The 11,582-nt window shown below is 31.9% G+C and overlaps 1 protein-coding gene across 1 annotated transcript; it reads right to left on the bottom strand.

Annotated features, from left to right (window-relative positions):
• Positions 1–596: 596 nt before the first annotated feature.
• On the bottom strand, positions 597–10,140 carry LOC127699256 (calcium-binding protein LPS1-beta-like). Its single transcript, XM_052203008.1, has 6 exons — positions 9,676–10,140; positions 7,050–7,138; positions 6,105–6,294; positions 4,048–4,197; positions 2,537–2,625; positions 597–1,262 (listed from the first exon to the last, which is right to left on the bottom strand). Exons 1-6 carry the CDS (start codon positions 9,811–9,813, stop codon positions 1,079–1,081), a joined length of 840 nt encoding a protein of 279 aa, XP_052058968.1. The 5' UTR covers positions 9,814–10,140; the 3' UTR covers positions 597–1,078.
• Between the last annotated feature and the right edge of the window lie 1,442 nt (positions 10,141–11,582).

Here is an 11,582-nt window from a genome sequence, read left to right as displayed (position 1 = left end):
ATATCTTGTGTGTTGTTGGGTTACTTTTCGACCTTGTATACCCGACATCTTCTGTGTTGTTGGGTTACTTTTCAACCTTGTATACCCGATATCTTCTGTGTTGTTGGGTTACTTTTCGACCTTGTATACCCGATATCTTCTGCGTTGTTGGGTTACTTTTCGACCTTGTATACCCAAAATCTTCTGTGTTGTTGGGTTACTTTTCGACCTTGTATACCCGATATCTTCTGCGTTGTTGGGTTACTTTTCGACCTTGTATACCCAAAATCTTCTGTGTTGTTGGGTTACTTTTCCACCTTGTATACCCGATATCTTGTGTGTTGTTGGGTTACTTTTCGACCTTGTATACCCGATATCTTGTGTGTTGTTGGGTTACTTTTTGACCTTGTATACCCGATATCTTATGTGTTGTTAGGTTGGTTTTCGACCTTGTATACCCGATATTTTTTAACTAATAATTTTCACGATTTTATCTCCTGAAACCTTTTTGACTCAACCTTTCGGTTGTTTTAAAGCTGGACTTTTTTTTTACAATTCTCGGTTAATATCAATAAAAACGTGCAATTTGTTTGTATACAATAAGCAAACTCGAAAAGTTCGATATTTTGTTAGTTTAATAAAATGTAATATATATAATATAATGTAATGTAAACTGTGAATACTATAAAAGCTAATATTGCATTGATTCAGAAGGTATTTTTGAGTATTTATCACAATGGAAAAATCTTAATATTTATTTGTAGTTGAAATCAACATTGCAAATCATTTTTGTTTTCTTCAAATTTAACAGGTAAATTCATCGTATAGTCAAAGTTAATATCATTACAGCAAGCTACCTAAAGTCAGACATACTATAAAAATTTAGGAAAAGTGTATCAAACAAGTCTAAATTAATCGTCCACTGTTATCTACCGAGGATAATCTTTCGATAATACTTAGTAAAAGAAACAATTATATTTCGAAAAGTAACAAAGACATCTGATATGGCAAGATGAAATAAAAATATGTGTAAAAAAGTCATATTGTTCAAACATGAAATAACTATATGTGTAAAAATGTCATATTGTTCAAACAAAAGTTACATAAGTTTAAGGAATTCTTCACATGAGACTTTGCCATTGCTATCTGCATCAACATCCTTGAACATTTGTTCAATTTTTCCATCGTCGTAATTTTTTTGTAACAATGGTTTAACCTCCTCTAGTGTGAGGTATCCACTGTTATCTTTATCTAGCTGTTGGAACTGCTTACTGAATCCAACTCTGAAATAACATGTCAAATCAATAGATTGTTACACGTAAAAAGACATATTCTGAGTTTAAAACAGTTTACAAGATTGCATCAAATCAGATACCTTCTTTTAGTCATTAAATCAGATACCTGTACTTTTGTATCTATTGAGGTCCTTCGTCAGGGCGGATCGGTAAAACCTCGAGAGTCTCTGCCGTAATGGCATCGACTACGAATGTTTACTCGAGAGTCTCTGCCGTAATGGCATCGACTACGAATGTTTACTCGAGAGTCTCTGCCGTAATGGCATCGACTACGAATGTTTAGTAGATAAATGTTGAAATATACAGTTTATGTATGTTTATTCCATATTTCTATTGTCTTTCTTACTTTTGACTTTGAACATTTTTCATCCAGATTACTTTTAAGAGGGCTCAAATAAATGGACATTCCGTTCACTTTAATGAAATCGACGAGTTTTTAAATTTTTAAAACGAATTTTCCCCGTATGATCATTCATCTATTATAGATATTTTATATCTAGTACTTCACAATAAAAATTACCTTTTTCTATCAATTCATCACCAATTAAGTAAAATGGTTCCATTGCAAATATTGTCGGTATCAGTTGAACACTTTACAACCAGTGTAGCTTTAACATTTCCTGTGTTATATTATAATGCGTGCCACGTTACTACAAAAGTTTTCGATATCCTGTTTGAACAGTCATTATTTTATATTTGATCTTTCTATACGTATTGAGAGAAGTGTTGACAATAACATAGCTAATAAATTCATCTCATACAAGTTACTAGCAACTATGAATAACTTTAGCACTACTTTCGACGTCTTTAGTCGATTGCCACATTGGCAGTGCTCCGAACGTAGCAATATCGGTCGGTTCATTCGGATCAGAAAACAAAATGTGAAGGAAAATAAAAATTAACCTTATGAAATCCGGTACTGATTTAATTTGATTTTGTTCTTTTTTTCCAGTTCATAAATTGTTCTTAAGCTGAGGTTGAAACTCCCTGGAGTAAATTTTACTTTAGACAGTTTTTGCTGTCCTGTCCTGTCCTGTTCTGTGTTTTTTTTTTTTATTATTTTTATTTTTTTTTTAATTCTTATGCTCCTCAAAGTTTACGATGTTGGTCTTTTCCAAACCTTTGCGTCGAGATTACCTGATGAAAGATAAATCGTTGTCATTCTTTTTTTCTACAAAGGAAAGATGCGTAGTTTGAATCACGAAAATTTGTCAAGATTAATGATAAAGATAATATCTTAATGTTGGACATGTCGGTCTTACCTCCGGGAAATTTTACTACACATCTGATCAAGAAATTCACTTTTTGTTATACAGTTATCACCATCCATGTCTAAACCTTGGAATACAGCCTACAAATACATTTGTAATAAAAAAAAAACAATATACTGAAACCTCTCTCAAAATCAAAATCATCATTATACAAAATATAAATCATCAACAATATGAATTTGAAATAGATGTAAATTGTTTTTTTTTTTTTTCATCTTTTTCATATTTAGAAATTAATCTACTCAAACCATATGACAACTGTTCAATTATTTTAAAGTTAAAATGTTCGTTGTACTTTTAACATTGCGAATTTAACACGAGAATTCAAATCACCAGGTAAAAATGGTTTAAACTCCTGTCCAAAATAAACAATGTAATTCCTATTGTCTATCTGAGTATTCAATGGTATATGTATGTAACCTTTTAAACACCCACATATTCTTAATGCTCTATTTACCAACATTTATGTGTACTAATAAAAGATTGCAAATTAGTTTAGTTTAAGAACTAAATGCTTCTTCGTTTTGATTGTAAATAGTTTTCGTTACCACCTTAATGGATTTAATCATTTCAAAGGCATTTGGAAATACAAAAAACAGCGTTTTTACTATCATTTGTCTTTTTAATAGACGGAAAGTTAAAACTCATCATTTAAATAGAATAGCTTTTTCTATACTGTTAAACAAATTCCATTTAACCGGGACCGAGCTGACTTGAATTTTGTGTTTTACAGATATCAGTTTACAGTCGCTAAAATTCTGATTCCGGATTTCAGGATGTTGTCATAGCGCACACAATGAGGTAAACGGCAACATTTTGTCGCAAGGCACCATGACTGAAATATTATCTTGATAAAAGTTATTGGCTTAAACAAATCTTAGATTAAAGACCACCAACTTTCACTCAGTTCTAATAAGAACTACTATCTTAAAGGGGAGAATTTTATAAAAGGCCATACATATTTGTTAATTATGCAACACTTTCAAATACCTCAAGTCAAAAATGTGATTCCGGTAAGGCATGAAACTAGTTTCTCTCAATTCATACTTAATACTAAGTTGAAGCAGATTTTTAATCTTGTTCTTTATAAACTTCGTTTTGGAAATAAACGAAACTAATAATTAGGAATTGTTTCATTCATCGCAATGGAAGCTGTTCAACTTTTTTGATGATGCGGGGTATACGTCAATTAGACGGTAACCCAACGAAACAAAAAAAAAATCCAAAGGTCACCTGCATCATTGTTCGAGGTTATGTTTTCCACAAAGACACGTTGTTCAATATCCAATGCCCCAATTTTATTCAATATAACAGTTTTAATTCATATATGATGTTGAGCATAATTATTCAAGAAAACAATGCATTCGAATTTTCAAAATTTACCAAGTCCGATATATAATATACATATTCGAATAAAATTCATTCTTACACGAATGCAAACACAAAACTATGTTTTTAAATTCCCATGTTTTTGAAAGATCATATATAATCCAAATACTTACCACTACTTTTTTGTCGTCAACATCTGCACAAAATTTGGCTTTTATTCCAGCTTTCAATTCATGAACAGAAACTTTTCCATCTCCATTTTTGTCGTATTCATCATAAAGTGCAGTCATATCTTCTACGCTATGAGACATTTTTAACAAAGTTTAACAGACGGCCACTTCCAACTTGTATGTAATAAATATATTGTCTGACTGAGTTTGCTGATGACAACCGGTTTCTTTAATGTATTCAAATATTTATCCCACGATAAATGATTTAACTTTCACTGTGTCCTGGGGCTATTGTTCACGTCACGTGATAAATATTTTAACAATGATTTTACTATAGGTGTACAACGTATTAAGACCATTCATTCATAAGATATCCAACCTTCAGCTATAAAGAGAAATTATTACCATACCCTACCTTATTTGACATACATTGTAAGTAATAAGGGCAAGTCATGCAGTTAATTGAATCATATGTAACACTATTAAAACAACTAAAACTTTCAATGAAGGTCTAAACTCTATACCGAATCCCCTATTGTATCCTCCTCATAACATTTGTAAAAGGTTACAATATAAAAATATAAGCAGACAAGTAATTGCCGGTGGGAATGACTACTATATACATGGTTCAATATATTGATTTGCATACATATTATACATTAATATTGTTAACTCAACAGATATGAGAATACTAACTCGTGTGATGGTGAGATATTCTTTTTTTATCGGAAAGTGACTATATAAAGGAGAGAGAACGTCGATTCCTTTAGATTACATTTTCTAATAAACACGAAATAAGGAACCTTTCTGGTATTATCTTATGAACGTAAGAAAAACAAAAGGAGGTGGTGGTAATCTCGACGATGCATCAACAACTCGCCTCATTTGATTAGTTATTAAACGATTCAAAAGATGCATATACCAGTATCTGATAACGCTTATGACTTGCAAAAAGTTGCTAGGGTTTTGTGAGCACTCAACATTCCCTCATTACCTTGGAAAGTGACAGAACAAATAAATAGAACAAAACGCTACAGGAAAAGCAATTGGAAGAAAATCTTAATTCAATAATATCGGCATATAAGAAACGGCCAAACATTACAGTAACAAACAAATCAAATGTCTAAAATTATTCCGCATTCAGGTTGCTTTTATCATGTTTATCTAAATATTGCTTTTACCTCTAATAATATACATGTAGTCTGAAGAATCAACCATAAGGAATGAGGAATCGTATAGAAATACATTGTATTATTTTGATACTTCCTTACTGTAAATAAAAGATGGCTTAAATTGGAGTTAATATACAATCGAAAATGACAAGTTCATTGATGAATTTGATCAAGTCATTTGTAGGTACTTGCTAGCACTTTTTTATTTCGTTTTGTCTTTTCTTTCTTTTAGTAGAAATTAATATAAAACATTCATCGTTTGTTTGGGGATTTTTTTCCATCGTGTTGTCAGTTTTTCCGTACTTGTGACTTATAATTGTCCTTTTGATATCTTATATCTCTATCATTTCCATACACCTAATATTGGTGAGTCTTGTAAAACACAAATAAATTGAACTCTGGTCAAGATGGTGCTAATTCGACCACTTGATGTATGAAATACTCGTCTAAACAATAAATTTAGTTAACATAGGAATAGCTGCGAGAATAAAGGCGGTCGTCCTTCCACAGCCTCTGTCACATATCAGGGTATCTGGTAAGATTATTGTCTCGATTTGCAATTAAAGTCCTAAATCTCAATCTCTCGCCGTAACATTAAGTTTTCCACTATCAATCACATCAATTTTATCCATACTGCAATTCTAACAATTTTACAAAACAAAACGAAAGTCATAGGCTATAGAAATATATTTTTTTATTTTAATGATTAACATGCTTTGCATTGTTTATATTATTCTATAATGCATATATAAGCTATAGTTAACTACCAAGAACGATCTGACTGCATACGGAACTTTCCTTTATGTTGTCAGTGACGTAATTTGCCATCATGGCTGCAGTGTGGATTTTCCATACACAATTCAGTCTTAACAAAACAAGCGGTGTTTACTTCATATGTCTAAGGAATTCTTCACATGATATTTTTCCATCATTGTTACTGTCACATTGTTCACACATTGTCTCGATACCAGCTTCGTCACCTTGATAGATTTCTTGTAAAGCTTCCTTTATTTCGTCCCTTGATAAACATCCATTTCCATCGGCATCCATCTGTTTAAATTTCTCTGTGAAGGCAAGTCTGAAAAAATGTACGTAAAGAATTTAATAAATGATTACATTTAGACGGGAACAGTTAGTCGGTAGTTGTGACATTGGAAACTATTCATACAAATACAATTATTTAAGAAATAAATAAAACCATTTATTTATACGTATAGAATAAGAACAACATAGTTCTTCCGATGTATAAACCTCGTACGTTGAATACTGAAGATGAAATAAACTAGAACAGAACACTGTCTCGATGCACGAATTATTTATTATATTGATAGTATCATGACCGCCCGACAGTAAGACAATTACTTTAGGGACGATTGCATAGGCTGTATATGTAACCATTCAAACCTGATTACCATTTGGGACATTACATCCAGAGAACATGTCGGCAAGTAGTCTATAGGAGACTGCGCTTAAAGCATGATTTCTATAGCCATTTTCTTGTTCTCGAAAAGCAATTACAATAAACTCTTAATTTCTACAGATCAACCAATATTTCATTTTAGTCTGTCTCAATGTAATATTTCATACTAATTATGTGTATCTTTTGTCTAGCATCAGCCAATCGTGTAAACTTCTTAAGTTAATTTTATCTACAAATCTGCCTCAGCGTGAACGCCATAGGCTTTTTTTACCTACAAACTATCTTCCGTCAATAACGATGTGAACATATTTACAAATGGCACTACATGTATATTTAAAGGGGTGTTGTTAGTATTCTTTACTGTAGCATGTGTACATATCTTACGTATATATGTTAAACATTTAGATACTTACTTTCTATCAATTTTGTCGCACATCTGTGTAAGAAATTCGTCTTCTGAAATCAGATTGTCGCCATCCATATCTAGACCCATGAACATATTCTGAAAAAGTAATATAATATTATAATTACGTATATTCAATTAACTTCGTTTCAATCATTCAAAAGACTATTATGCATACATGCATGTTCTCTTCATGCATTGGATGGATGTCCGGTCACACCAAAGCAATGCCTTGGAAAACATATCAGCTGGTTTAAAGGAGGCACAATTAATGATTTATTTGTTGTACCAGGATATTTCAAGGGTTTGACTACAGTGCATTAAAAAAGATTTGTTATTTTTCAATGTTCTATGATTACAGTGTAGTAAAAAAGTGATTATTAATTTAATGTGATAAATGCCTTATTTACTCCATAATTGTCATTCACGTTAATCAGTACTAGTTTTATTGCACTAGATGCGCATTTCAACAATTAAGGTCTCTTCAGCGATGCCCGAGGTCAAAGTATTTTTAAATTGAAACCTTGTAGAAAGGTTGAGGAGCTGATATAATCGAAAAGGACAAAAACATTTTGTTTTTACTATCTTACTAACGGAAGATGTTAATATAAGAACCACTTTAAATACAGCTATGAAAGCATTGCAGCAATGATTAAAGAATATCAGTCTGATTTTATAAATGAGCTATATGTTCCAAGGTGCCTGAATCGCTCACATTTGACCCTATTGAATATTAAGACCATGTTTCATTCAATTCTGTTTACAGTTTTACATATTTATTTTAGTTTTGATGATAATAGCCAAGAAAGCAAATGGGTATAACATGTAACTCCTATAATAAGTCGATTAATGATTATCCTTTGTAGCCCTTGTCCTGCTATTCATTTCTACTTTCTACATTTTTCTTACTTAGTCTTCTATACTTTTCAAGATAATTGCAAAATGGAAAAATAGGGAAAAGAGTTTTTATAACGGCAATAAGTTATATAAGTAATTAATTAATAATACAGTTGTTGACCCTTATATGTAGATTATGTCTAACGCGCTGATGATCAAAGCTCGTCAAAGTTTCTATCTATATCTTTTTTTGTTATTTTCAGAAAAAAAACAAAAATGGGCAATAACTCTAATAAACATTTCTATCGAGTTGCTTCTTCGTTAATCTTGTACTGCTGATCATTATTACTGTTAACAGTCTGTATCTATTTTTTATTGTATTCAAGATATCAAAATTGTTAAAATGAATTCTCGTCAATAACTTCTAGAAGAAATCAAAGGCAATGATGATCTCTCAAACCTATTTGTCAATCCTGTCCTATTGAACTATTTTGCTTTTTTCACATTCTCTACTTCTATTGAAGTTTTCAAGATGATCACCAACAAGATTGAAAGGGTTGTGGTGCTAAGCATACCCGATACAACTCATCACTGCCAAGCTGCTGACTAAATATGAAGTCATTCTGCCTACTCTGAGAAAAGGGTGACAAAAAAGTTTAAGTTCATTCAACATATTGAAAAATTCAAAGTATTGGCAAACAGGAAGTAGGAGACATGAAAAGGGTCACATGTTACAACTGATCACTGTCAAGCAGCTGCTGACCAAATACGAAGTTCATTTTGTTCAACTTTACCTATACGGACGGACGAAGGCGAATGCAATATAGTCTCCACTCTGGAGCTGGGGAAAGAGATATAAAAATGCAAAAAGGTTTAAATTGTCAATTATGGACAAAAACTCATTATTTTTAATATTTCTGTCGTATTGACTATATACAGATCTTGCTTTGATCATATTTGCTATTTATAGTTTCTGTCTACTTATCTAAGTCGGAAAATGAGAAAACAAACAATATGTAAAATCGTCATTCAATGACAACTTCCATAAAGAGTCAATTGATGAAATCGTTCATGTAACCTATTTGTATATCTTGTCTTAACTGATCATTTTTTTTTTTTTTTTGTTTTGCTCTTTATTCTATCTATTATAGTTTTTAAAATAATAGCCAAAAACGCAAAAGTTGGTAAAAATTGCCATTTAAGTTCAACACATTGTATAAGTCTTCGACTGACGATAATTTGACTTATTTTTAGAACGTGCATTGCTTATTATTATAGCTGTTTACAATTTGTTCCTGTCTGTCTTTTATAGTTTTTACGATGATTTAATGTACGTCAAGTTACCTTCCTTGTATTTGACATTTCTTGTTCATTTTCTTAAAAAAATAATCATGTTATTTGGCCTTCCATCCTACAGCTTATGCGGAGATATGCATAAAATTAAGAGGAAAAAAGGAGATAGCTGGCCGGTTGGTCTAAGTTCATCTAATGCAAATAAAAATAAAAAAAGTAGTTCATCTATTGAATCACTAGCTTGTCAACACTGTGGTTGTTACTTCTAACCCCACACGTGACAGGTGCTTTCAACTCAAATCTTAATTGACTGGCATTGCCAGTTATCTTACCAAAGGTAGGACACTCCGTTTTCCTCAACCACTAAAAACTTATCTCCGCGGTAAAGCTTATAGTTCCAAAAGTGGCGTTAAACACCAGCCAACCAACCAACCAACATAAACTTACACAATGATTGTAGATAAGAATTATACCAAATCAAATGTATATGTATATAACGAACTTACGATTACTGCTGCGTCGTTCAGGTCCTGGCAAAATTCTCTTTTTATTCCGGCCTTCAGTTCTGACACCTGTACCTTGCCTTCACCACTAGTATCAATTGATTGGAAAAGTTGTTTCATATCTTCCCTTCCGTGAGACATGTTTGCAATATTTTACGTTATCTTCACTTCAAAAAAATATTCGACTGATAAATTTCAAACGATACTCGGGCTTTTAATATTATAAACTTTCTTCCTACGCTTTTACCGGTGTGCACTATTTATAGGTAAATTATGAATGAATAAAAGCGTTTACCTTTTCCTACGCAACAAGTTCAAACATACACATATATTAGTTCATGCCCTGATAAAACTAAGTATATTAGTCACAAAAACACTTGGATGGATGGATTGATCGATGACTGTGTTTTACGTTTGACTTGGTCGGGAATCAAACGCACGAGACGATGATACCACTATGAGACAACGAAGGCGGTTAATAGACAAAAGTTATTCACTGTCATAGAGGATATTTAAAGATACTTAAAGGAGCACTAGCTGTCAAATTCATGTTCACAGATTTGACTCAAATTCTCATATTTGATTTATAACATACTAAAACTTATGTCAAAATTACAATAAGTCTGAAATAAACAGTTAAGAAAGCATGTACTCGATAATATATCTCAGAATTTCTTGTGTATTTTAGTCTAGATGCCATCTAATTAACTATCGAGATGACCTTCGAATACTACCGACGCTATAACCCGATATAAACATAAATATAAATAGATTGCGACCTCGTGCAACTGGATTTTATAGGTCTGTTTGATTTCATGTTATAGGTTAAAAAAATAAGTTAATTAACGTTTTTACCTGTATAAGAATGATTTTTTGTGGATCGAATCAGTCAACTAAATGGTTCACCTTTGTTTCACTTTCAATGTTGACATTCTTTTCCTTTTAATGGCTGAACACGACATATGCATGCGTAAACAATCTCTAGCTAATGGGTTAAATTGAAGGTCACATGAATACGGATTTAATGAGGTCGAATTATTCACTTGCAAGTGAATAATTCATCAGCGACATTTCTTTGCTTATTTTGACAAAATTATACCAAATTGGCTGCTAAAAACGAATTATTATTTCATTATTTCACTTTTATTAATGATTGAACCAAACGAAATCATATTCTAATTTTTTTTCATATCTCATAACTAGTGCCCCTTTAAGAAGGATCATTATGAGAAAATTGAGAAGATATAAAAGGAGATAAAAAAGGATGGAAAATCAGAAGTCAAAGTTAGGCAACAACTTGACAAAGGGAAGAAAGATGGAAGAAAATTATAATCCACAAAATATTACACAGAACAAAATTGACCGTGAATAACTTAAGCCTTGTGTTTCTTCGACAGCAGCAAACTTTATATCTATAAATTAATAGCATGGACTATAAAAAGTAAAATAACAAAAATACCGAACTCAAAGGAAAATTCAAAACGGAAAGTCCCTTATCAAATGGTAAAATCAAATCAATCAACTGGAAAACAACTGTCATATTCCTGACTTGGTACAGGCATTTCCTTATTTTGACGAAAAAGGTTGCTTAAGCTAGCTAAACCACTCACTTGTATGACAGTCGCGTAAAATTCCATTATATTTACAACAATGTGTGAACAAAACAAACAGACATAATAGGTAAAAATGTCAAAAATTGATATAACATCAAGTTGGGGATATTGGCAGGTCTTGGATAGTCTTTGGTAAATTTATTTACAAAGGGCCTTTTAAAGCTCGATATGATGTTTTGTCAAGAAACGTGTCTATTGTTGAATACCGTTAATTGTCATCTGGGTGTCTTTTGTTTGTTTGTATGTTTCTTTTCTTTTCGTCTTTTTCGTTATCGGTTTATTTTGGGGGGGAGGGGT

The sequence above is a fragment of the Mytilus californianus genome, unplaced genomic scaffold (genome assembly GCF_021869535.1).
Source record: "Mytilus californianus isolate M0D057914Y unplaced genomic scaffold, xbMytCali1.0.p SCAF_4, whole genome shotgun sequence".
Taxonomy (NCBI): domain Eukaryota; kingdom Metazoa; phylum Mollusca; class Bivalvia; order Mytilida; family Mytilidae; genus Mytilus; species Mytilus californianus.
This window is presented reverse-complemented; position numbering and strand designations above follow the sequence as displayed.

Coding starts and splice junctions, on each gene's coding strand:
- LOC127699256 (XM_052203008.1), bottom strand. CDS start 9,813: ATGTCTCACGGAAGGGAAGATATGAAACAACTTTTCCAATCAATTGAT. Junction 7,139..9,675: donor TGAACGACGCAGCAGTAATC/GTAAGTTCGTTA, acceptor TTACTTTTTCAG/AATATGTTCATGGGTCTAGA. Junction 4,198..6,104: donor AATTCCTTAGACATATGAAG/TAAACACCGCTT, acceptor GCCGTCTGTTAA/ACTTTGTTAAAAATGTCTCA.